The sequence below is a fragment of the Primulina huaijiensis genome, chromosome 17 (assembly GCF_012295235.1).
Source record: "Primulina huaijiensis isolate GDHJ02 chromosome 17, ASM1229523v2, whole genome shotgun sequence".
Taxonomy (NCBI): domain Eukaryota; kingdom Viridiplantae; phylum Streptophyta; class Magnoliopsida; order Lamiales; family Gesneriaceae; genus Primulina; species Primulina huaijiensis.
This window is the reverse complement of record NC_133322.1, coordinates 2105146-2126907: the sequence shown is the minus strand read 5'-3', so window position 1 is coordinate 2126907 and position 21762 is coordinate 2105146. Positions and strand designations below refer to the sequence as shown.

General features: G+C 32.8%; 3 protein-coding genes across 8 annotated transcripts in view; 2 read left to right on the top strand and 1 right to left on the bottom strand.

Annotated features, from left to right (window-relative positions):
• Positions 1-485: 485 nt before the first annotated feature.
• LOC140962974 (uncharacterized) lies at positions 486-8450 on the bottom strand. The gene is made up of 11 exons (XM_073422137.1): positions 8258-8450; positions 8086-8153; positions 7452-7533; positions 7156-7239; positions 6061-6100; positions 5523-5568; positions 4610-4668; positions 3463-3530; positions 2393-2473; positions 2221-2285; positions 486-742 (listed from the first exon to the last, which is right to left on the bottom strand). Exons 1-11 carry the CDS (start codon positions 8311-8313, stop codon positions 657-659), a joined length of 735 nt encoding a protein of 244 aa, XP_073278238.1. The 5' UTR covers positions 8314-8450; the 3' UTR covers positions 486-656.
• A 2341-nt stretch (positions 8451-10791) lies between these two features.
• The window catches only part of LOC140963260 (uncharacterized), a 41950-nt gene continuing 30979 nt past the window's right edge, over positions 10792-21762 (top strand). Inside the window, exons 1-4 of the mRNA XM_073422547.1 lie at positions 10792-10841; positions 10981-11027; positions 11615-11764; positions 12009-12109. Of these exons, the coding sequence (XP_073278648.1) occupies positions 10983-11027; positions 11615-11764; positions 12009-12109 (296 nt within the window). The 5' untranslated portion in view covers positions 10792-10841; positions 10981-10982. The remainder of the gene's footprint in view (positions 10842-10980; positions 11028-11614; positions 11765-12008; positions 12110-21762) is intronic.
• Positions 17136-20980, top strand: LOC140962499 (zinc finger CCCH domain-containing protein 30-like). 6 transcript variants are annotated; one of them, XM_073421439.1, is made up of 2 exons: positions 17136-17446; positions 18435-20980. In XM_073421439.1, exon 2 carries the CDS (start codon positions 18446-18448, stop codon positions 20648-20650), a length of 2205 nt encoding a protein of 734 aa, XP_073277540.1. In that variant the 5' UTR covers positions 17136-17446; positions 18435-18445; the 3' UTR covers positions 20651-20980. The 6 variants fall into 6 exon arrangements, with proteins under 6 accessions (XP_073277540.1, XP_073277538.1, XP_073277543.1 ...); XM_073421437.1 differs by having other exon boundaries at positions 18413-20980; XM_073421442.1 differs by having other exon boundaries at positions 17136-18018; positions 18454-20980.

Below are 21762 nucleotides of genomic sequence, written 5' to 3'. Positions count from 1 at the left end.
TTATGAAGTTACATTAGAATACTTGACATCAAAAAAAAAAAAAAAAAAAAACAAATAATTTTTTTTTGTAATAAAACCAAGGCGAAGCCTAAACGGAATAAAAAAATAATTATATTTAATAAACCTCCAATGACTAACAATGTTTAATTATTATTATTATTATTATTATTATTATTATTATTATGGCTTAACGTGAATGAAAGATGGGGTTTCTTTTGTAATAGATTCTTCATTTTCTTTCCATGCAATGCCTTAAGTTTCACTTTCATGGTCATTGCATCAATTTCTTTGACGAACAGCAGCTGCTCTACTCTATTGCATGATATTTCACCAAATTTTTAATAGGAAATAGCCCCGTGGTTTTTCAAAATTAGGTAACTCGTTCAAACAAAAACTCATCATTAATTAAAAGTCCAAAACCAAGTTGATTAAATGATTCGGTAAAGTGGTATCCGGTTCACCAGTTTAACCAGCGGTCCGATCCGGCTATAATAATTATGGGTAGAATTCTAGGCTTCCAAAACCTTGTAACAAGTACCCCTTTTATCAATATAACTATTCTGAACAATCATATACAACTTATAACCATAACGTGTTTTAAGCATATTACATACTTTATAACAGCAAAACTAACCCAAGGGAGGGATCTGGCGCCATCAAGGAAACAGTCCCTCGAGAAACTCATTAAAGTTCTCCTCATCGTCCATCTTCTTGGTAGCGGTTGAACTAGAACCCTTGTTTCCTAAAAGAATACAGCGAAATATTGGAATATATTTCAGTTGGACAGTTATCGGATTCAATCGTGATTCAAGAAATTTAATATGCAACCAAGAATTGACAAGCACGCAATCAACACAACTGATTACGTGTTTCGGCCATTTATAGACCTGTATCCAAGGGAGAAAGACAACCAATTTTATTACCACCAAGTGTGCATTTACAAAGCTTGAAGCAGGAGGAATAAAAACAGAGCAAGAGTTTAATCCCTCTTCTCAATGACACTCTCCTCTCCTTTGTTCACACTTGCTCTTAACCTCCAGAAAATATCCAAAAGAAAGTCTTCCTGAAACCATCTAAATATATGAATACCAATGCTTCGAGTTTCCGGTACTTTCTTGAACTAGCACAGCTCTTCCCAACTGTCACAACCGCAAGTGGTTTCTTTCAAAAGAGCAATTATCAAAATATTCTATTTGGTTGCAGCACATTCTTAGATCAACCTTTTGATGACACTCATCTAACAATCTTCACCTTGTCTCCAAAAACAAAAAAGGAGGCTCATCTCCACTATGTCATATTTACCAAGTTCAAGCAATGCCTAAACTTGGCTTGTGGTAATACTTTGGTTAACATATCCGCAGGGTTGTCATCCGTGGAGATTTTCTCAACTTCGACTTCTACTTTTGAAGTTATGCCCCTTACCTGTAGACTCGGCTATGTCTGTGAAAATTCTTTTATTCCGCTCCTACCAATTGACCAAAATAGACAATGAACTACCAAATACCAAAAACTCCTAGTTCTCCTCCCGGTAAGTAAACTTGGCTCCAAAGAAACATGTCATGCGCCTTTCTTGGAAAGGTCCATTCTAAACCCAATTCCGGCAATACTTTTATCCAAATTCCGCTCGTGAACGAACAATGCAAAAGTAGATGGTCTTGATCCTCCTCTTTGTTCCGGCATAAGCTACACTATTGCGGGCTTAAATCCCAGATAGGCCATCTTTTTTGCAACGAATCGCAACTTGACGATTTTCCCAAATACACAGTCCACGAGAAAACTTGAAACTTATGCGGGATAGGTACTTTCCAGCTATTAGTATGGGAAAAAAGAAAAGTTGCCGGTTGGAAAAAAAAAATCATAGAAAGAACTAACATAAAAAGACCCTGGAAAATCCCACAACCAAACCCTAAAATCCTCGGTTCCCAACTCCAGATTAACTGTATTTATACCCTTAATAGAGTAATGAACTCAACAATTTCGACTTCATTTCAAGCTCTTCTGAAACGCCCATCCCAATCAAAGTTAGAGTTAATCGGGAAGTCCACTACACTGATGGAGTTAACCGGGAAGTCCACTCTTACCTAATGCCCTCGATTGTCATTTTAGTACCAGTTTTGCAGGACAAAAGGTGATTGGTTAATGAGCCTGTATACTAGCTAAAACTTTAATGGCCGAAAAGAATAGCTTCAAAAAGAATCTTCATATAATGCTGAGCCGTACCTATTCTCCTGTCTTTGCTTCTTCCATGGTCAATCTCTGTATCTTCATCACTTTCAGACCTGTCCCTGAAAAGACGAAATGATTTAGTTCCAAGGCAGCAACAAGTTGTGGTTCGAAGCTAGTCTCTAGTTAGCGAAATGTCATTGAAAGAATATACTCCCAGTTTTCATACCTTTTCTCACGTCTGTCAATCTCTTTTTGTCTCAATTGTTCTTTCTCATTCAGTTTTTTGTGCAGAAGCTTCTCCACACATCTATTTTAAGACAGTCAGCTTCAGATAGAAGTACAGAGGACCGAAAAGGAGAAAATTCACCAACACACAATTGATATAACTACATCCAATGTAATCGTCGAAACAGCTAATAAGTGAGGTCATGATTAGAGTCATTGATTATACAACTCTTAACCCTCTAGAAATGCACTTTCAACATCCAAATGTTTCTCAAGATAAAATAAACCGGTGAAGCTTAAACTCAAAATTCTAATCAATGTATTTCAAGAACTCGAGGTATGCAGTCACCAAAACATTTACTCATAAATCTACACATAATCTGCCTCGTATTCGATAGCATAATTTCAAACATAAATAAGACTATAAAAATTTGTAGAAGGGTGAAGAACAATAGGAAACAGATCAGCAAAAATAACCTAGATTGTAAAGCACGCTTTAATGGTAATAAATCCACACCAGCAAATGGCCATAAAAGAAATTTATACACCCAAACAAAGCATCGATCTGTATGATACATATCTTTGTCATTTCACTCTCCTCTGTTCAGTTAATTACAATTTCATTGTCAAAACAGTTTTCCACAAGATCAACTAAGTATTTATATTAGACCCAATAGTAAGCAATTCATAATTACTTCAAATGTTTAATAATTGGTCGGGAACAAAGAAAACTTGAAACACCCATGATATCCTTTATTTCCTACTGAATGAGAGTCGGTTATTCTTAGAAAACCAGCTGCACTACAAGTGCAAATCAGATAAGAAATGCTATTCAGAAACCAGTATGTCAATAATGAATGACTTTTAATTGTGCAAGACCTTGATTTTTCTGAATTTTTTAATTCAAAAATCAAAGAAACTGGTATGAGAAAGAGGATGAAACTAAAAAATTTACATTCCCTAATGAACATTAGTAAGATCCCAAAAATACTACAAAAAAATTGAGAGCTATCATAAATAAATGAGGGTAGATTATGTAAAATGACAACTAGGGGGGGTATCCTCAGTCACCTCTCACAGGCTACTAATTTAACCAAGGCCTGCTTGTTTTCTCCGGCTTCAATATAAGAGAAGTTCACCTGCATATTATAGAAAAGTTACCAAGAAAAATAATATGAAAAAGCTCATCATCAAAAAATAACTTAATTGAAGTAAAATTCATCGAGCACAGACAACAGCAAGCAACGGCATTAAATTAAAGTATTTGAAGTACATAGCAAACAGATTTGGTACAGCGACAACGAATTTGAGTATTTGATTTGCAAATCAGGAGCTCCTACACTATGGCTGGAAGCAGGATTTCTCAATTGCAATAAATATGATTAACTCTTCCCTTCCTTACCCACCAACCTATTTTCTTCTTCATCATTGTCATATTCATTACTTTACAGCAAGATGCTAGAACCATTTTCTCAAACACTTTCATCATTTTCCTTTCGTTTCAATTGGAAACCAAGCTCTTGCCAATGTGAAAGGACTTGATTGGTATTAACAAAATATTTCAGTTGCTAAGGCTGGATGATTGGTATCAAGTACTTTCAGATTTCTTCCCTGCTTTTTCCTTCTTCTAACATCATCAAAGGCTTGATCCATCAACAATGCTTTGTGGCAGGAGAGGAGTCCCAGTGGAAACCTCTCTCCTCGGTCTTTCTACTATTCATTTGAAAGAAAAATAAACTTATTCTGCACTAACCTCTTACTTAGATTTTGGAAATGATGGTTCTTCTAAAGGAAAGGTTTCCTGTTTAGAAAAAAGTGCAGAAATCTGTCATTTTCTTTTCAGACAAATGATGAGAACTTGTATACATGTGCAATGTTGGCAGCCTGATGCATCTGGCAAAGATAAAACTGCCAAAAAACTTATAGCTATTGCTTCCAAGCTTCCAATAAATCTGTGAACTACATTCATTTTGAATTGTGTTCGCCACCTTACTAAATTGTCGTGGGTTGCAAGATTTTCATCTGAACAAAACTTTCCCGAAGGAAATTATGGTAAAGTACAAACTGGCTTTCAAGAATGACAAGCTTGATCCAATATTGGCGTTCACATAGGTAATGCTTAGAAGACATCACATCACCAATAATCTCATGTACCTCATAAACAACACATTCACTCACAGCAAAAATCGATTCAAAGGTATCACTGATAGCAACTTGCCTCATAGCTTGACAAATTATCCTTTCGATCACAATGCTTATTCCCGCATACAAACTGCCCTGATAATTAAGGGATTCAAATAAGTCCTCATTCCTACTAAAGATTAGGGATACCAGAAATTAGAGAACCGAAAAGAGAGAAGAAAAACAATATACAGAGCCAATGCACGAAGTGTGTTGAAATATCATGAAAATGGTACCATGGGAATAAATCCATTTATTATGCATTTTTTCCTATTTTTCCTCAATTTCTTTGCAACTAAGCATAAGAAACTGATGCAAACGCAAGGTGATGGAAATATTTTTCTCAAGTCCCCTTCAGCCACAATTGAAACAAGGCCGCCTGGAACATTTCAAAATTCTAGGAACAAATCGTTCATTCTAAAAAGCCTGGTAAATCTGGAACAATTGTTATTGTCAACAGTACATGTGTACATTTTAATCATTGAACAGAGTCTCCGTTAGAGATACACAAACTAACGAGTTAGCAGATAGATCTTTGGATGGTAAAAATCACGGCCGAATTAAAGGTAAGTTACGACCAGCTATGGCAAATTAAATAATATAACAATTGAATATGCAGTCTTGGCAGTTAGTGATGATGATCAAAGAGTTGTTCAGTAAAACATCCAGTAAAAGGTAATTAGAATGTCAACTTAGCTATAACAAAGAGATTATTTTAGAATATGATTTGGCCACCTGAATCACCAAAACAAAATCCAGGTTTTCCAGAATGATAAGACATGAGAACAAAACAGATGAGTATGGTAGAGGAAGAATAATGCGACAGGAATCAACCATAAGTTTGCAAGTGTAATGAATAATGATATAAATATAAATAATACTTATGAAAGCAAAGCCGTTCAAACTAAAAAAGAAGAGAAGAAAAATAGCTGTTTGAGAGAGGATTGTACCTTTCCCAGATATTACTTCCTTTTCAGTCCTCCATCTCAGACCAATCTAAAGAGAGATCGAGGTAAATTCAGGAAAATCTTCTTAACAAAAAAAAAGTGAGAAAAAAATGAAGATAATATCAAATCCACTGGGCGATTAAATAAATAATTGACAGGGGAGTCGTTCCAGCAAGAGTGCAATCATCAAGCTTGCTCTTGTCTTAAAAAAGATCACCTTCTGAGATGCGGTTTGTAATACAAAACCATAGCACGTAAATTTGGTGTAAAAGGATTGATTCATGAGTATTCTAAGCCAAAACTGAGAGTTCTACAAGGAACCAAAATTTGATCCATGAGACTGGTTGGTGCATGATATTTATGCAGAGCAAATTTACCATATTTGAAGAGGCTTTACTGCAATTTTTTCTGGTCAGGATTGAGTTCATGCATTCTCGGTTACTCAGAAGTATGAAAAGAAAAATATATTTAAAATATGGATGAATGAAAACAACTAAAATATGTATGTGTAGAAAACTAATGCTGTAATACATATCCATACCTTGCCAGTCTTGTAATGAGACATATCAGCTATGCAGTATCTTCAATGAGTTAAAAGAAATAAACCATCGGATAAAATCTCACCGACAGAATGTTACAGGCTCACAGAAGCGAATTACTATTTAAAAAACAACCAAAATGTAGATATTCGTATTAAAAGGCAGTGAAAATGAAACGACCAAAGGCGTACGACCTAAAAGTTGCGTAGACAAATAAAGCTACTTTCAATAAGGGATGCAATTGTTATTCCAGAAACAGCTTACATCCAATTCTATGATGACTTCTAATATCATGAAACTCTTCAAACAGCCAACACCATTTTTTCTTATGTTTCTTTGTCTCCTTACTGGCAAACAAGGAGAAGAATGGGCATTATAGTCTTAAATTGCAGTGTTATGGTTGCATCACACAGTCCACTTTGTTGAAGGATACAAGACAAAGGTCAAAGGGTTTGTTGGAGAAAAAAGGTTTGTCTATGTTGCTCAAACGCTTGAGTTATTGAGTATAGATACATGCAACATAAAACTTATGAAACACAACGGTTCCAAAACAAATATTACTCACTGATCTGTTGTGCAGATTTCATGACCAAAGTGTAAGCTAGTGAATCTTGTCGCGTATTCTCCCTGACTACTTTCTATTCTTCTTTGATTTTGCATGAAGTTCTTAGTGTGTTGAAAACATATAAATTATTTCAAGCATCCGAAGCTAGCGGATCACGACTGAGAATGGTATGTCCCCTTAAATGTCAAGGAATTTGACGTCAGAATCAATTTGACATTTGCTATTTTGAATACCACTACAACCCACTCACTATTCCCAGAAACAAATTTTTTTCAAACAAACAGGCAGAAAAATATCTTTGCTAAGCAAAACTAACTCAGTCACTCATAATTTTTTTTAAAAAAATCCCCCAAGAGTTGCTATTTCGAATAGATTCCAGCTAAACTGATAAAATAGTTACTCATTTCTCACCCACAACAATGACTGGATTCTTTACAGAATAATTAGGATAAAAAAACAATCACATTTAGCAAAAATACAAAGATTTGGATCTAGTGCAAGGTAATGGTACAGATGATAAATCAATGGATACTCCTTGAAGAGCTTGTCATAGTAGCGCTTCACTAGCCTTTGCTCCCAAGAAGGATTCATGTCATCTTCCTCAGTCCTTATGAACCTTTTGGAAAATAATTAGACAAAATGCTTAGGAAGCCACTGGTTTAGCAAATCATTTGAGGCAAATAGATCTCCATATAGGGTAAGGTACATCATAGGTCATAACTTATAAATATAAATATATTATCAGAAATAGTGTTATAAACAAATAACTGCATTCGAGAAGTATTTTCCTTGTTATAAACAAATAACTACATTCGAGAAGTTACGCACCGATATCCTTCTCTTAGAGTGTCTAGATCAGTTTTAACTGGCAACTTTCCTGGTACAGATTTCTGTTTCCCATAGTAACTAACTGCAAAGAAACACAACTTTAAGGTAAACACATCTATCCCAATTTTAATTCCTGAAAATACAGAAATAATGAAAATATTCCAAACATTACCTTAGTATTCTTTAGCTTTCACATAAGACTAGAGTTTATGTCACTGTGTTATCCTATATATACATTTTTATCGTTTACTGGCTTTGCAAATAATTCTCATTTTCGTTCGTAAAAAACACTAAAAGAAACGTTAATCCAATCAAATTGAAAAGCTAATTAAACTCTTCACAATTTAATTAGCTTCCAGGTCCAGAAATGTTTTCGCTTAGCTTTTACTATGGCCTAGAGGATTATGACTAAAAACACCTGGGAATCTACATTTACGAAATCCTTGCACCAAATTCATGAAACAAAAATAGTGCAGTCCTCGGCAAAATATAATTCAGAGGTAGAGTCATAAAAACAGATTCAATCTGAAGCGTTTCAAATGCAATCTACGAATGTAATAGGAAATCAATGACTCTCTCGAAAACATGTATTTGATTCTGTTTTCACTTGCGCAAAAATCAAAGCAAAACTAACCATAGTCATCCACGAATTTCTTGTGGCGATCGTAGGCATTGAGGCCTCGTATATGATCTTGATACTGCCTGTTAATCAGAACCAATTCAAAAAATCAAATTGTCAGCTTATTTTAAAAAAAAAATCAAATTTTTAGTAATAATAATAATTATATGGGGGAATATGGATTCACTGTTTTCGAGCTTCTTTGTCGAAGATTGCTTGCTTGAGAGAGCCAAACGAAGCCATTAATTTCTTTACTCTCTCTAGCGAATTATCGTAATAACAAACCTAAATGAAACGAATATCAAATTTATCTTTCATTTCTTCTTTATTATACGAATGCCGATGCTGAAGCTATCATCTTTAGGTTTTTAATAAATAATAATTTCAAATTGTATTCATTTAATGGGAAATTTGCCTTTAAATTAATAATAGCGTTTATCTGAATATAAAATTGTGTATCCCAAAAAACAGAGGAAATATCATTTATGAGTATAAAACCCTATAAAAATAAAATAAATGATCATATACAACTTCATGTTTTTAAAATTAGAGTAGGTCTCTTGCAAGACGATCTTACGAATTTTATTCTGTGAGACGAGTCAACCCTATCGATATTCACAATAAAAAGTAATATTCTTAGCATAAAAAGTAATATTTTTCATGAATGACTCAAATAAGATATTCGACCCACGAAATTGATCTGTAAGACCGTCTCACAAGAGTTTTTGTGTTTAAAATTTAAGCAAAAAATGTCCCTTTTTTATTTTTACTAGTTTAAAGAAATAAATAATATTACTAATAAATAAAAATTAATTATTTGTTGTGACATGTCATTTACCTGAATAATATTTTAAGCAAAAAAGTTTTATGCTCGTTTTGGCTTTCACGAGGTGATAAATAATATTGTCCCAAAAAAATCATAAAAGTAATTCAAGAAAAAAATATATAAAAGTGAGATTAAATTTTTAAAAAAAAAATCATTTCACCAATATATAATAACTCAATTGATCAAATATATTATTTTCTTCCTAAGGGGGTGTATTCATTCTATACTTTCAAAGATTTTTAATGACTTTTTTTAAATGATGGACTTTCGTGGAGTTGATGGATTTTTATTGACTTTTATGGAATCTCATAGAATTGTAAAACAAATTTCATAGATTCTTATAGACTTTTTTTCAAGATTTTTGTAGACTTTTGTAAACTTTTTCATAGAATTATGTGAATTTTGTAGTTTATAATTGTGATTTATTTTTTATTAATTTTTTTAAAATAATTATTGGACATAGATAACCTATTCAATTTTAAATTATTTTTTATTTATGAATGTAAATGAATTTTACTTACTTAAAATTTAAATCAATTTAATTTGTGAAAAACGACAAATGAACTATCCAATTTATTGAAATCAAAATTTCAATTCTTTATGTCAATTCAACATATTAATGAACAATATTTTTATAAGTTCATAATAAAATTTTATTAAAAGAACACTCAAAATAATGAGTAGCCTTTTATAAAAAAAAATCTAATCATTACTGACAATTTGATCAACATTGTTCTATATTCCATTGGCTATGGTATCCCTCCATGCATTAACATTTGCTCGTTGTTGTTTTTGAGTATTAAATAACTGATCAAAGTCGTCACCTTTATAAACTTGTGCTGATGAAGACAATTGTGCTTCATTATATAGTTCAATTTGAAATTCATCAAATTGACACTTCTTTCTATGAAAATTGTGTAATATAGCACATGCCAATACAAGCCCTGTTAGGGGTGGGAAAAAATACCGAATTTTCGATATACCGAGATTACCGTAACAAAAAAATATTGAATTTACCGAATTTTAAGTATACCGAAGATTTCGGTACGGTACGGTAACAATACCGAATTTTTCGGTACGGTAACGATATCCAATTTGAAAATTTTGGTATATTCCGAAATAACGGAAAAATATATAAAAATTTTAAAATATATAATATTTTAAAACAATAAATTAATAACTTTTTTTAAAATGTAAGGTTTTTTTGGTTTGGTATACCGAAACTTTTGGTATAATATCGGTATGAATTTGCTTATACAATAATGTAAGATATAGATTAACTAAAATTAAAGAAAATAATTAAAAATAAAATGTTATATAATAATTAATAAAAAAATTAAATTTTAATTATGTTTTTAAAAAATACAAATAAAAAGAAAAATAAATAGATGAGAAAAGAATGAAAGTTTGTATTGAGTATGTGAATTTAGGAGATTTCTCAATTAAATGTACATACAAATCTTTAGGTTGAATCAAAGACTTTTGTTGACATTTTATTGTTGTACTTTAGGCTATAATTCTTGTACTTAATAGAATTCCATAGATTCATTAAAAGTCTATTGACATTTTGAATACCTATAGACTTTTGTAGAGTTTTTAAAAGTCAAGTTTGAATACCACATGACTTTTTAAAATTCTACAAAAGTTTACATTGAATACCACTAAACTTTTATGGAGTATATAAAAATCTAGTTTGAATACCTCTAAACTTTTAAACTCCATAAAAGTCATTAAAAGTCTATAACCAATACACCCCCTAAATTACCTTTGATTAAACGCTTTAAAAATTGCAATTTGTCGACTAAAAAATTGTAAAAGTCAGAGAAATTGGCATGTATATTTAGATTAGACTACTACATATCTTATCCACCCTAGCCAGAGATCGTCGCCTTGGGAAAAGGTGGCGCTGCCCAATATGCAAATTTGTTCTACGTGTATGTTTTAAGTGTTCACTCAAATTTTTTACACGTATCACTTTTAATATTTTTTTATATAAAAATTTCCATTATATATATCCATTTTGATGCGTGCAACAATTCGCAGATAGGTGTAGTCGAGTCTATCATCAGATAAAAATATGACAGCCATGGAAGAACCAACGCTCTCTCGGCTTAATCGTCTAAATAATATTGTAAGTACAATATTCATCTTTTTTAATCTATTCTTAATTAATTAATTAATTGCTGCATATCCAATATCTCTTTTTTGTTCTTTGTTAATATCGATCACGATCATGTCTGCTTAAAATTTATTTTAATATATGATATATTGTTATACAGTTTAAAAGTCCTCATGTGTCAATGAAGTGTCGAAGAAAGTTACGTCTGATATTAAAATACGGCAAAAACTTGTGTGAGACGGTCTCACGGGTCGTATTTTGTGAGACGGATCTCTTATTTGGGTCATCCATGAAAAAGTATTACTTTTTATGCTAAAATTATTATTTTTTATTGTGAATATCGATAGGGTTGACCCGTCTCACAGATAAAGATTCGTGAGACCGTCTCACAAGAGACCTACTCTTAAAATACACTCTAAATTTGCTGTGGTTACGATTTACAAACTAAACACAAGTCATTTTAGTTATAGGCTCCTTTAATTCTTTTGCTATGTTAACAAATTGAGAAGATCTGGATTCAAAAGCCATACCCAACTGTTTTAGTCCGAGTGATTGGATTTAATAAATTTAGAGAAATATAAATTTCTGAATCCTTTCAGCAAAGACAATTGGAAGGCATTCGGAGTACGAGTCAATCTCCAAAGAGCTCGAGTGCATCCACTCGTTCAATGGACGAGGTAATCATGGAAGTCGAACACAAAGGAACGCTGATGGAAAGATTAGTTCGTGCGGAGGATCGCATCTTCAAGGTAGAAACAATATAATCTCATGAGCTATTGTTTTTTTCTTGATTAATTCCTCGATTCGAGTACCATATAGTGCCAAAAACATGTCAATTTTACTTTATTTGCCAATTATTTGATTGAAAGATAATTTTGTTACAAAAAATGGATTGGGAACTTCTATTAATAAAGATTTGGGATAGTTGAACATAAAAGAATGAATTAAATACCTATGAAAGATTATGTTTTTTGATGTTCATCATGGTTGCAGATATGTTTGATGATGGAAGAAGAGACGATGGAGACGAGTCCAACGGAGAAAAAAACCCTTAAAAAAGGTTTGAAGCACTTTGTGAAATCATGGGTTGGAGAGTACAAAACAAAAGACTAATAATTTGTTCTTCTTTAAATAAGATGTTTGTTGGTTTTATCCATGTAATAATCATGTTTTGTTAGTTAGATACATACTTGATAAACACACACATTAGGCTTGTTTTTCTTTTTAGCGATGACAAATTAGATTTTGATTTTGAAATGGTCTTTGTAAAGGAAGTTTACTTTGTTGTGCTGAAACTATAATAATTGTACATTTCATCTTAGGCATATTTTAATCACAATTGCTTAATTTAAACTACTCGTTCTTTGTCTTTCTCTGTTTTCTCCAATTTTTTAGTCTTAAATTTGGATAAATCACACGAATTTGAATAAAGATTATATTATCGTGTGCATATATTATAAAGGGTACAACTGTTTGTAGTGCAATAATTTTTTTTAAAGTTTGAGCAACCAACAAAAAGTACAAGAAATGGCATGCAGAGTACTGGTATAATTCTTGAGTCCCACTTCCTTAAACATATGGTCCTACTTTGACGTGGGTGTTGTCCAGCTTCAAGATAATATAAAAAAAAAATAGGTTTGATTTGATTTTTATATATAATGAAAAATAATATTTTTGATATAAATATTATATAATATTATATTCAAACTAGTATGTATTATATAATATATAATAAAATTAACAAAAAATATACTTTTACAATAAAAAATAGTATTATTTTTTATAAATCATGCCAGAGATTCGTATTCACAAAAGTCAATATATGAGATGGGGTGACATGAGTTTTTGTGTATATATATAAAAAAATTTTAACCCATCAAATTATTACTTCCGAAGTAAGGGATTACTTTAAATTGTGTTTGTTTCACGTTAGAATTATAGTTTTTGAATGAATTCGAAGTGGCGACTGATTCTTATCTCAATCCAATTCAAATCTAAAATAAAATCATTATATTTTATATTCAATTTATTATAAATAACAATAATAATTCTATTGTTATATTTTGACATGTACGGTATATACTTATGAGTGAAAAAAATTTAAGAATTTTTTTTTCCTGTTTTTAGAAATGAAACGATATTCCATAGTATAAAATATCACTCCGGGAATTGAGATATACGGTGACTTTAATAGCTCAAAAAACAATAAATTCGAAGGATTCCGGAAATAGGAAATTTTTGACAATCACGAATTAGTTTGTAATAGTATTTTTTATTGTTTTTGTGTAACCATCTATTCATAAGTTACGCGTGTTTAAAAATTGATTTTTAAAATAAACTAATATTTTAGTTGATATAATGTTAGAATTTGAACGAACTCAACAATAACTAATGCTCATGTCTTTCCTCGAGCAAAACTATGTTTAATTCTCTTATGCATACACGTATCGACCATAGAACAAAATAACCATGAGAAAAGCGCACAGTATCATGGGAAGAGCTCTTCTTCCATAATCCAATTCCCAGTTCGACCACCATCAGAAGAGCACCCGACCCCATGTGGTCTGACCCATCTCAAAGCCCTACCCGAGCTCTGGAGATTGTCGAGCCATGTGTTTCCTCTCTAAATTCCCTACTAGTATATCAAGAACCATGTCCCCCTACTCGAGCCCATGACTCGGGAAATAACTTGTGCTCGGCTGAAAAGAGACTTGCTTTGCCCGAGTCGATGGTCCTGATAGGGCATCCGACCCCCTCACCAAACCCTACCCGAGCCCCACCAACGAACTTTGGTATCGAATCTACTTGATCTTAGTAAATATAGAATACACGTAACAATTTTAAAAGATAAGTAAAAAAATCTAGTGGATCTCGGAATACACTTAAATTAATTTGTTGAAATAGTATACAGATCAACTTAAATCTGGTACGATTCGATTCATCGACTCCGTTATTATCACTTAACACTATTTTATTGCACTCTCATATATTTTTTTATATAAGAACTAAATTAAGCATCGAAAATATCAAACTCAGATATAAACAAAATCAGCTTATTTCAACTCGATTATTGTTTGAAAATTACTATATTATATCAAAATTTTATCTACTGGACACCAATAATAACAACAGTTAGCAGGTTCTTATGCTATAAAAAAAATATATAACTATGATCGATTTGAATACTCAAAATATGTATAATTTCGAATCCATATTTTAAAAATCTCTCCAATCAAATATTTCCTTCCAAATAAATAAAATCATCCAAACACAGATAAATTTATGGCAAAAACTTGTGTGAGACGATCTCACGGGTCGTATTTGTGAGACGGGTCTCTTATTTGGGTCATCCATGAAAAAATATTACTTTTTATGCTAAGAGTATTATTTTTTATTGTGAATATGGGTAGGGTTGACCCGTCTCACAGATTAAGATCCGTGAGACGGTCTCACATGAGAGTCAGTCTAAATTTATATACAATCTTGTTTTTTTAAAAAACTTTTTTCCAAATATGATTGGGTAAATTAACCAATATTGACTAATGCCTGCGGTTCGTACCTTCCACTCGCGTCAGTGGGCGGACTCCAACACCCAATTGTTAAAACAATTTATATTTTCAACTCAAATCCGGGACCCTCTCGATCATTTTGACTTGACCAACTCCAACAACAAGGTATTGTTTGGAATAACTATTTTATTCCGTTTGTTAATTTCTGTCATGATTTTAAATAATAAACTTTGCTTCTTCTTTTTTATTTTAAAAAAAATCAAATAACATTTCTAATAATTTTTAAAAAAATTATTGATTTTATATGGTATTTAGTATGTACGAGTTAAGTACCTTATATGATATTTTAAATTTCAATATTATTAGCTTGATTTTTTAAATATATAATATAGTAGTAATTTTAATTTTTGAAAAATATATACAAAATTAAACCACAGGTCAACTAAATTTTGCAGACGAAAAAATAAAAAATACGTGGATCCCACGTGGCGTATTGTTTTTATATTTTTCTACCATTATATGTTGTCATTTGAAAATGATTTTATTTGTGATTGGATTAAGTTTTGATTTATAATTTACTGTAAATAGAGGATTTGTAATATAATCTCCATAAATTATCATCATATTACAATTTTGAGTAAGTTTATTTGTGTAGTTTATATCCGTGAGATATATTGATCAAATCTATATTTACAATAAAAATAAATATATTTTAAATAAAAATGTTTTTTTTTCACTTAAATCAATATATTTTACACAATATTTTTTTTGTAACGCAACTAACAAAAAAGTAATATTTTTACAGTATATAATATTATTTTAAACATAAAAATTAATATTTTTTACTAACAAATGTCAGTTTCACATGAGTTTGTGTACAATTTTTTCGATCCAAGCATTAACCAATATGATTAATTAGTAATTTCCATCAATCAACGATATCAAGTTTTCGGAGAAAATATTTATAGCTCTCTCTGATATTTGTCATGCTGTTATAAATTAATTACTCGCCAACTTTATAAAAATGTTAAAATTTATATTTTCTCATATTATAAATTATATGAAGTGTAGATTTATTCAAGATATAATATATAAATCAATAATTATCGTTTAATCAATACTTTTAACTAATAGAATTTGGATATCGAAAGTGCATGATCCATTTGAAAAGTGTTTAATAAAGTATGGTTTTTGAACCTTATCAAGATGACTCGCTGCGAACTTTCTCCGGCCTATAGTCTTTCCCATTATTTAGCTGTGAATATGGTACATGGAGTAAACTTTTGGTACCCTTTCATCCGGTAAATATTTTACGAGACAGCCTCATATATTTACAACAATAAGACGAGATAACCTGATTCATAATTAATATGAATAATAATATTTTTGTTATATAATTTTTGCATAATGAGTCGGGTGAGATACATATCGTAAGATCGTTTCATATGAGTTTTGTGTCTTACTGATGACGTGACGTCTTAGATAATTGAATTTTTTTATTTACAGTACATGCATATTTTTAAACATAAAAATTCACGCGATACAATCTCAATAGTCAATTTTGTGATGTAACTCTCTGATCTGATTCAACTCATGAAAAAATATCATTTTTATGTAAAAAAAAATATCACTATTTAGAATAATTACAGGTCAAGTCAATCGTCTCATAGTCATAAATTTATGAGACTGTCTCCTAAGAAAATTTCAACTAGTCCACATGAAAATATACGTCTGACCTCATTTTAGCTATTAGATCTAATATTTCAAAAACAAAAAAAAAAATCTAATGAGTCGAATAAATCTACGGATTGTGGTAATTCATCATTACAGTATAATCATCTACTTAATTAGTAAATGCAATAAATGAGAAATTAGTGGAGCTACAAGGGCACAAACAAGTTTTAGACCGAACAACATTATCCATCCATGCAAATCATAGCAGATAGATTTCAATATAAAATTTATTTTATTTTCATGTTATGGTTAAATTTTTGACAAAAACTTGTGTGAGACGGTCTCACATGAGACCCACTCTAAATTTTTTTAAAAAAATTTGGGTGTACATTTAATATTATACTCATGTTTATATTTAGCATGATAAATTACAAAAGTAATTTTTAGCTAATTAGATCTCGTTTATTTTTTTTATTGTGATACTTTTGAAAAAGAAAAAAAGATATCTTATGTGTTAATCTAAATGTATCTCATATCGACTCAACTTGAAATGATTAAAAAAGAGGAAATATGACGATAATACAAAGTTAAGAATAGTTAATCATAACGTTTTCATGAAATAAAATGTATAAATTATTTAATTAATTAAAAATTTATTTTTTTGGGGCAATTTTAGAATGTTATTATTATTGAAAATTTGAAAAAATAAAAAAATAAAAAAAAATCAATAGGAAGAGCAACCAAACACGACCTTACGGTCTCACCGTCCAAATCCAAATTTCCTTGCTTGCTGGCCCCACATTTCTCACCCCCTCGAAATTCGACTCTCATTTAGCGTGAATTTCAATACCATTCTGTGTATTTCATTTCAATTTCAATTTCAATTTCAATTTCAATTTCATTTCGATTTCAAAACCGCTTCTCTCTACGCCTAAAAGCAACGCATTCTCTCACTACTCTCTATCACAGGCCTCCTTCCCTGTCGCTCTCTCTATATTTTCTCGTTTTCCCCACATATTCATACTTAACTCGCACTGTATCTATCCATGGCTACGTTAGAAAAGACTTCTCCCACTGTCTTTTTGAGTTGCAAATCTGTACGATGAAGATCACATCTCTTTAAACTTCGGCTTTCTTTGATTTTTATTTTTATCATTATTTCCTCTCTTCAACAAATAGATCGTTAAAAGGTTGATTGATACGATCCGTTGGTAGATCTCAGTAAAAGCTCTGTTTTTGGGATCATCGGTTAGTTCTATGTTCTGGGATCGCTCGTTTATTTTATTCTCTTTGGGTTTTCAGTGTGTTGAGCTGATTTGTTGAGTTGGGTTGACTCCAATTTTCTGTTTGATGTGATAAATCTTTTATTCAGTTCGCCCTGATATAGATTATGGGATTATGAAATCTATCTTGCTGCTTGTATTTTCAATGATTTGATGGCGTTTCCTTCTTAGTTAATTTTTTTTGTCACTGAGCTGTATGGATAGCTCTATAATCGTCTAAATGGATCGGATATTAGGTTCGAATGTATTTAGGACCGAAGATTCGATCTTATCGGGGTATTTTTGGTGAAAAAGCTAAATTTGTTCGCTTTTCAAAATGTGGTTTACTATTTCGAAGTTAGATGCTTGATTTGACCATGTTTTGCATCTATATTGGCTTGCTTTTCTGTTCTTTAATTTTTCTTATATTTCTAAATAAAGTGGGAGTCTTCAAGATCGTAGGGACCTATTTTCGAGAATATTAAAAAATAGCACCTGGTCTCAAATTCTTGAGTCGATACGGTTGTGAAACTTGTTACATCATGTACCGGGATTGAAGTAAGACTTTTGTTTCCTACTTTGAATATTAATCAAGTTTTATTTTAATTTGATGATGTACTTTTTGTTAATTTGGTTTATACCCTGCTTTATCTCAACATTACGGGTACTTGGATGTTGTGGTTTTTGTATGGTGTTTAGCACTTATTATTCAATACTGATATAGCTGTTTATGCACAAAGTTAAAAGAATTTTTCGTTCAGATGTATATATGTGCGATGTATGCGCAAAAGTTACAAGATTATTCGTGTGGAACATAACATGATACCATTTGGAATGAAAAAATTATGACCGATAACATGATAAGAAACCTTGCATATCTATTTTGAATGGATTATGCTTACTCTTTTGGGGGAGGGGGCCATTGATATCTGTTTATTTTCATTTGATTCAGATAGTTCCTGGTTGTTTTGTAGTTGATTGGACTATGTGCAGTGGGCAGGAGCGATCAAATTCAAGTTCTTCTACCACCCAAAAGGCTGCTGATTTACAATCAAATAAAATGAAGGACATGAGTAATTTATCTGTGGAGACCGAAGATTCCTTTTCCAGTGTACTTGAATTTGCTGCCAACAATGACCTCGAATCTTTCAAGAGGTACATTGAGTTTGATTTGTCCCCAGTTGATGAAACTGGGCCTTGGTTTGTTCGGAAGAAAGGTTCAAAGCAAATTAGCGAGGAAGAAAGAACTCCGCTGATGGTAGCTGCTACTTATGGCAGTGTGGATGTGTTGAAGTTGATAGTTGCTTTACCGGAGGTTGATTTGAACAAATCGTGTGGTAAAGACAAGTGGACTGCTCTTCATTGTGCTGCTTATGGAGGCTCTATCCATGCATTTGATGTTATGAAACTACTGTTATCTGCTGGCGCGGATCCTAACGTTGAGGATGTAGACGGCTGCCGTCCAGTTGATGTGATTGTTGCCCCTCCAAAGCTTCCTGGTGCCAGGGCTGCTCTCGAGGAATTGCTCTTGAACAATATTTCTGATGGATCAGTTGGCGAAGGCATCAATGGTGTTTCTGTATGTAGTTCGAATGCATCCTCACCTGTTTTATCGTTAAACCAAGAGAGCATTTCTCCATCGTCGCCGTCCAACTATATATCTACTCCTGCAGGCTTACAATCCAGTGAAGTTCCTGCTAATTCTGTGTCTGAGAAGAAACAATATCCAGTGGATCCTTCTCTGCCCGACATTCGGAATAGTATCTATTCAACTGATGAGTTCCGTATGTTCTCTTTCAAGGTCAGACCTTGTTCGAGAGCCTATTCTCATGATTGGACCGAGTGCCCTTTTGTTCACCCTGGAGAAAATGCTCGCAGAAGGGATCCTCGGAAGTTCCATTACAGTTGTGTTCCTTGTCCTGATTTTCGGAAGGGTGCGTGTCGGCGAGGAGACATGTGCGAGTATGCACATGGTGTATTCGAATGTTGGCTGCATCCTGCTCAGTATCGAACAAGACTCTGTAAAGATGGCACCAGCTGTGGCAGACAGGTGTGTTTTTTTGCGCACACTCAAGAAGAGCTTCGTCCTTTGTATGGCTCTACTGGATCTGGTGTTCCTTCACCCATATCAGCTGCCTCTGCAGCTAGTTTCATGGACATGGCTACAGCTTTAAGCCTTTTGCCTGGTTCACCATCATCACACTCTGTGATGTCTCCGGTATTTAATCCAAGCATGTCTCCTTCAGCAAATGCAATGTCTCATTCATCTGCACCTTGGCCTCAGCCAAATGTCCCGACCCTTAATCTACCCGGTAGCAATCTGCAGTCCAGTCGCCTAAGATCTTCCCTCAGTGCCCGAGATATCCCACCCGAGGATCTTAATCTGTTGCGGGATTTTGATGCGCAGCAACTTGTTATGAATGATTTGGCATGTTTTTCACAGCCACATCCCAATTCTGCTTTGTTGAACCGATCTGCGAGATCCAAGTCATCTCTCACTCCTTCGAATCTCGAAGATCTCTTTATGGCCGAGCTTGCGTTATCCCCTAGATTTTCTTCTGACCAGGCAGCTAATTCTGGTGTTTTTTCTCCCACCCACAAATCAGCTGTTCTTAATCAGTTTCAACAGCAGCAGAACATTTTATCACCTATTAACACTACAGCATTTTCTCCTAGAAATATTGAACACCCTCTATTGCAGGCTTCTCTTGGTGTCTCGTCCCCAAGAATGTCACCAAGAAGCTTGGAATCTGCATCACCGATGAGTGCCCGTTACTCTGCTTTTGCTCATCGTGAGAAGCAACAGCTACAGATGCGTAGCCTCAGCTCCCGAGATCTTGGATCCAACCGTGCCCCCACCTTTGGATCTCCTGTAGCTGCTCTGTCTAAATGGGGATCCCCCAATGAAAAAGCTGACTGGTTCCTAAGTGGAAACAATCATGTTTCCTTAAAGAGATCGTCTTCTTTTGAACTCGGCGACGATGGGGAGGAGCCCGACTTGTCGTGGGTGCAGTCTCTTGTCAAAGAATCACCACCTGAGATGATGGAAAAGCCTGTTGCTGCTTCCATACCTGGTTCTGCCGTGACATCCGGTGAGTGTTTGAAATCAAATTCTGAAATCGATTCTATTGATCATTCAGTTATAGGAGCCTGGCTCGAGCAGATGCAACACGATCAGCTTGTAGCCTAGTAAACAGGATCAAGAATCCATTAAGTTAGTCAACAACCCCTATTTTAGGAAATATAAAGAAATCCCCTCTCTTTTCGACCGTGTAGAGGTGCAAGTCTAATGGTAAACACAGCGTTTCTAAAGCTCGGGAGTTTGATGGGTATAATGGATTTTTATGATGGTGATTATTATTATTTTTTGAAAGATGTATCCTGCACTAATCATTTGTTGATTATTACATGCGTTTCCAATTTGTTGTCTGGGCTGTGTACTGAAAGAAAACCCAGTCCAGTTTTAGACAATGTTCCTTTGTATTCGATATAATCTTAAGGTTATCCATCTTTTTATGTATTTCAGCTCTTTATTCCATTTAATGAAGTCATAATTGTAATTTTTTGGTTACAAAGCTTATGAGTGATGCTTGTGGCTTCTTGTACGATGCATTTCTGTAAAAATGAATCGAGACATGAACAAAATAATTTTGTGATAGTCTCTCTTTTCATTTATATAAATTCCAATTCATTTTTTGGGTACAAGGGAACAAAAATTTGTTTATTGATTTCGGTCCCACTGAACACGCAGATGTGAACAAGGAAGATGTTTTATGAATTTCCCACATAAACATCTATATTTGACTTGTCGATGAAACCAAATTTATTTGGTGAATAAAATCAGCTAAAAACAATTGGGATGGTTTTCTGGACAAATATGAGTGCATTCACTATTGTGTGACAAGGGCCTACACATTGATGGAGATTAGTTTCCTTGCTTTGAAGAGTTGTTGCGACTTTAGTAGGTTTGAAATTGATTGAAAGATCAGATAAGATATAGTGGATACCATAAATGCGACTGTCGTCACTCGGAAAGAAGAGAGATACGCTTTATTCTCTCTTAACAAAAATTCAAAGATAAATTTTTTAGATTAATATTTTGTTTGAATCATCTATAAAAATATTATTTTTTTTATGTGGTGAAGGTCCTTTCTAGCAGCCAAAATTGGAAAACACGTCTTTGCTTTGAATTTCTATTGGTTCGGTGGTTGTTTATTATGTATATTGAATTATATGGTTGTATTTTTTTAAAAAAGAAAGAAATGATAAAGAAAAAATAATAGGTTCTATATGATAATAAAC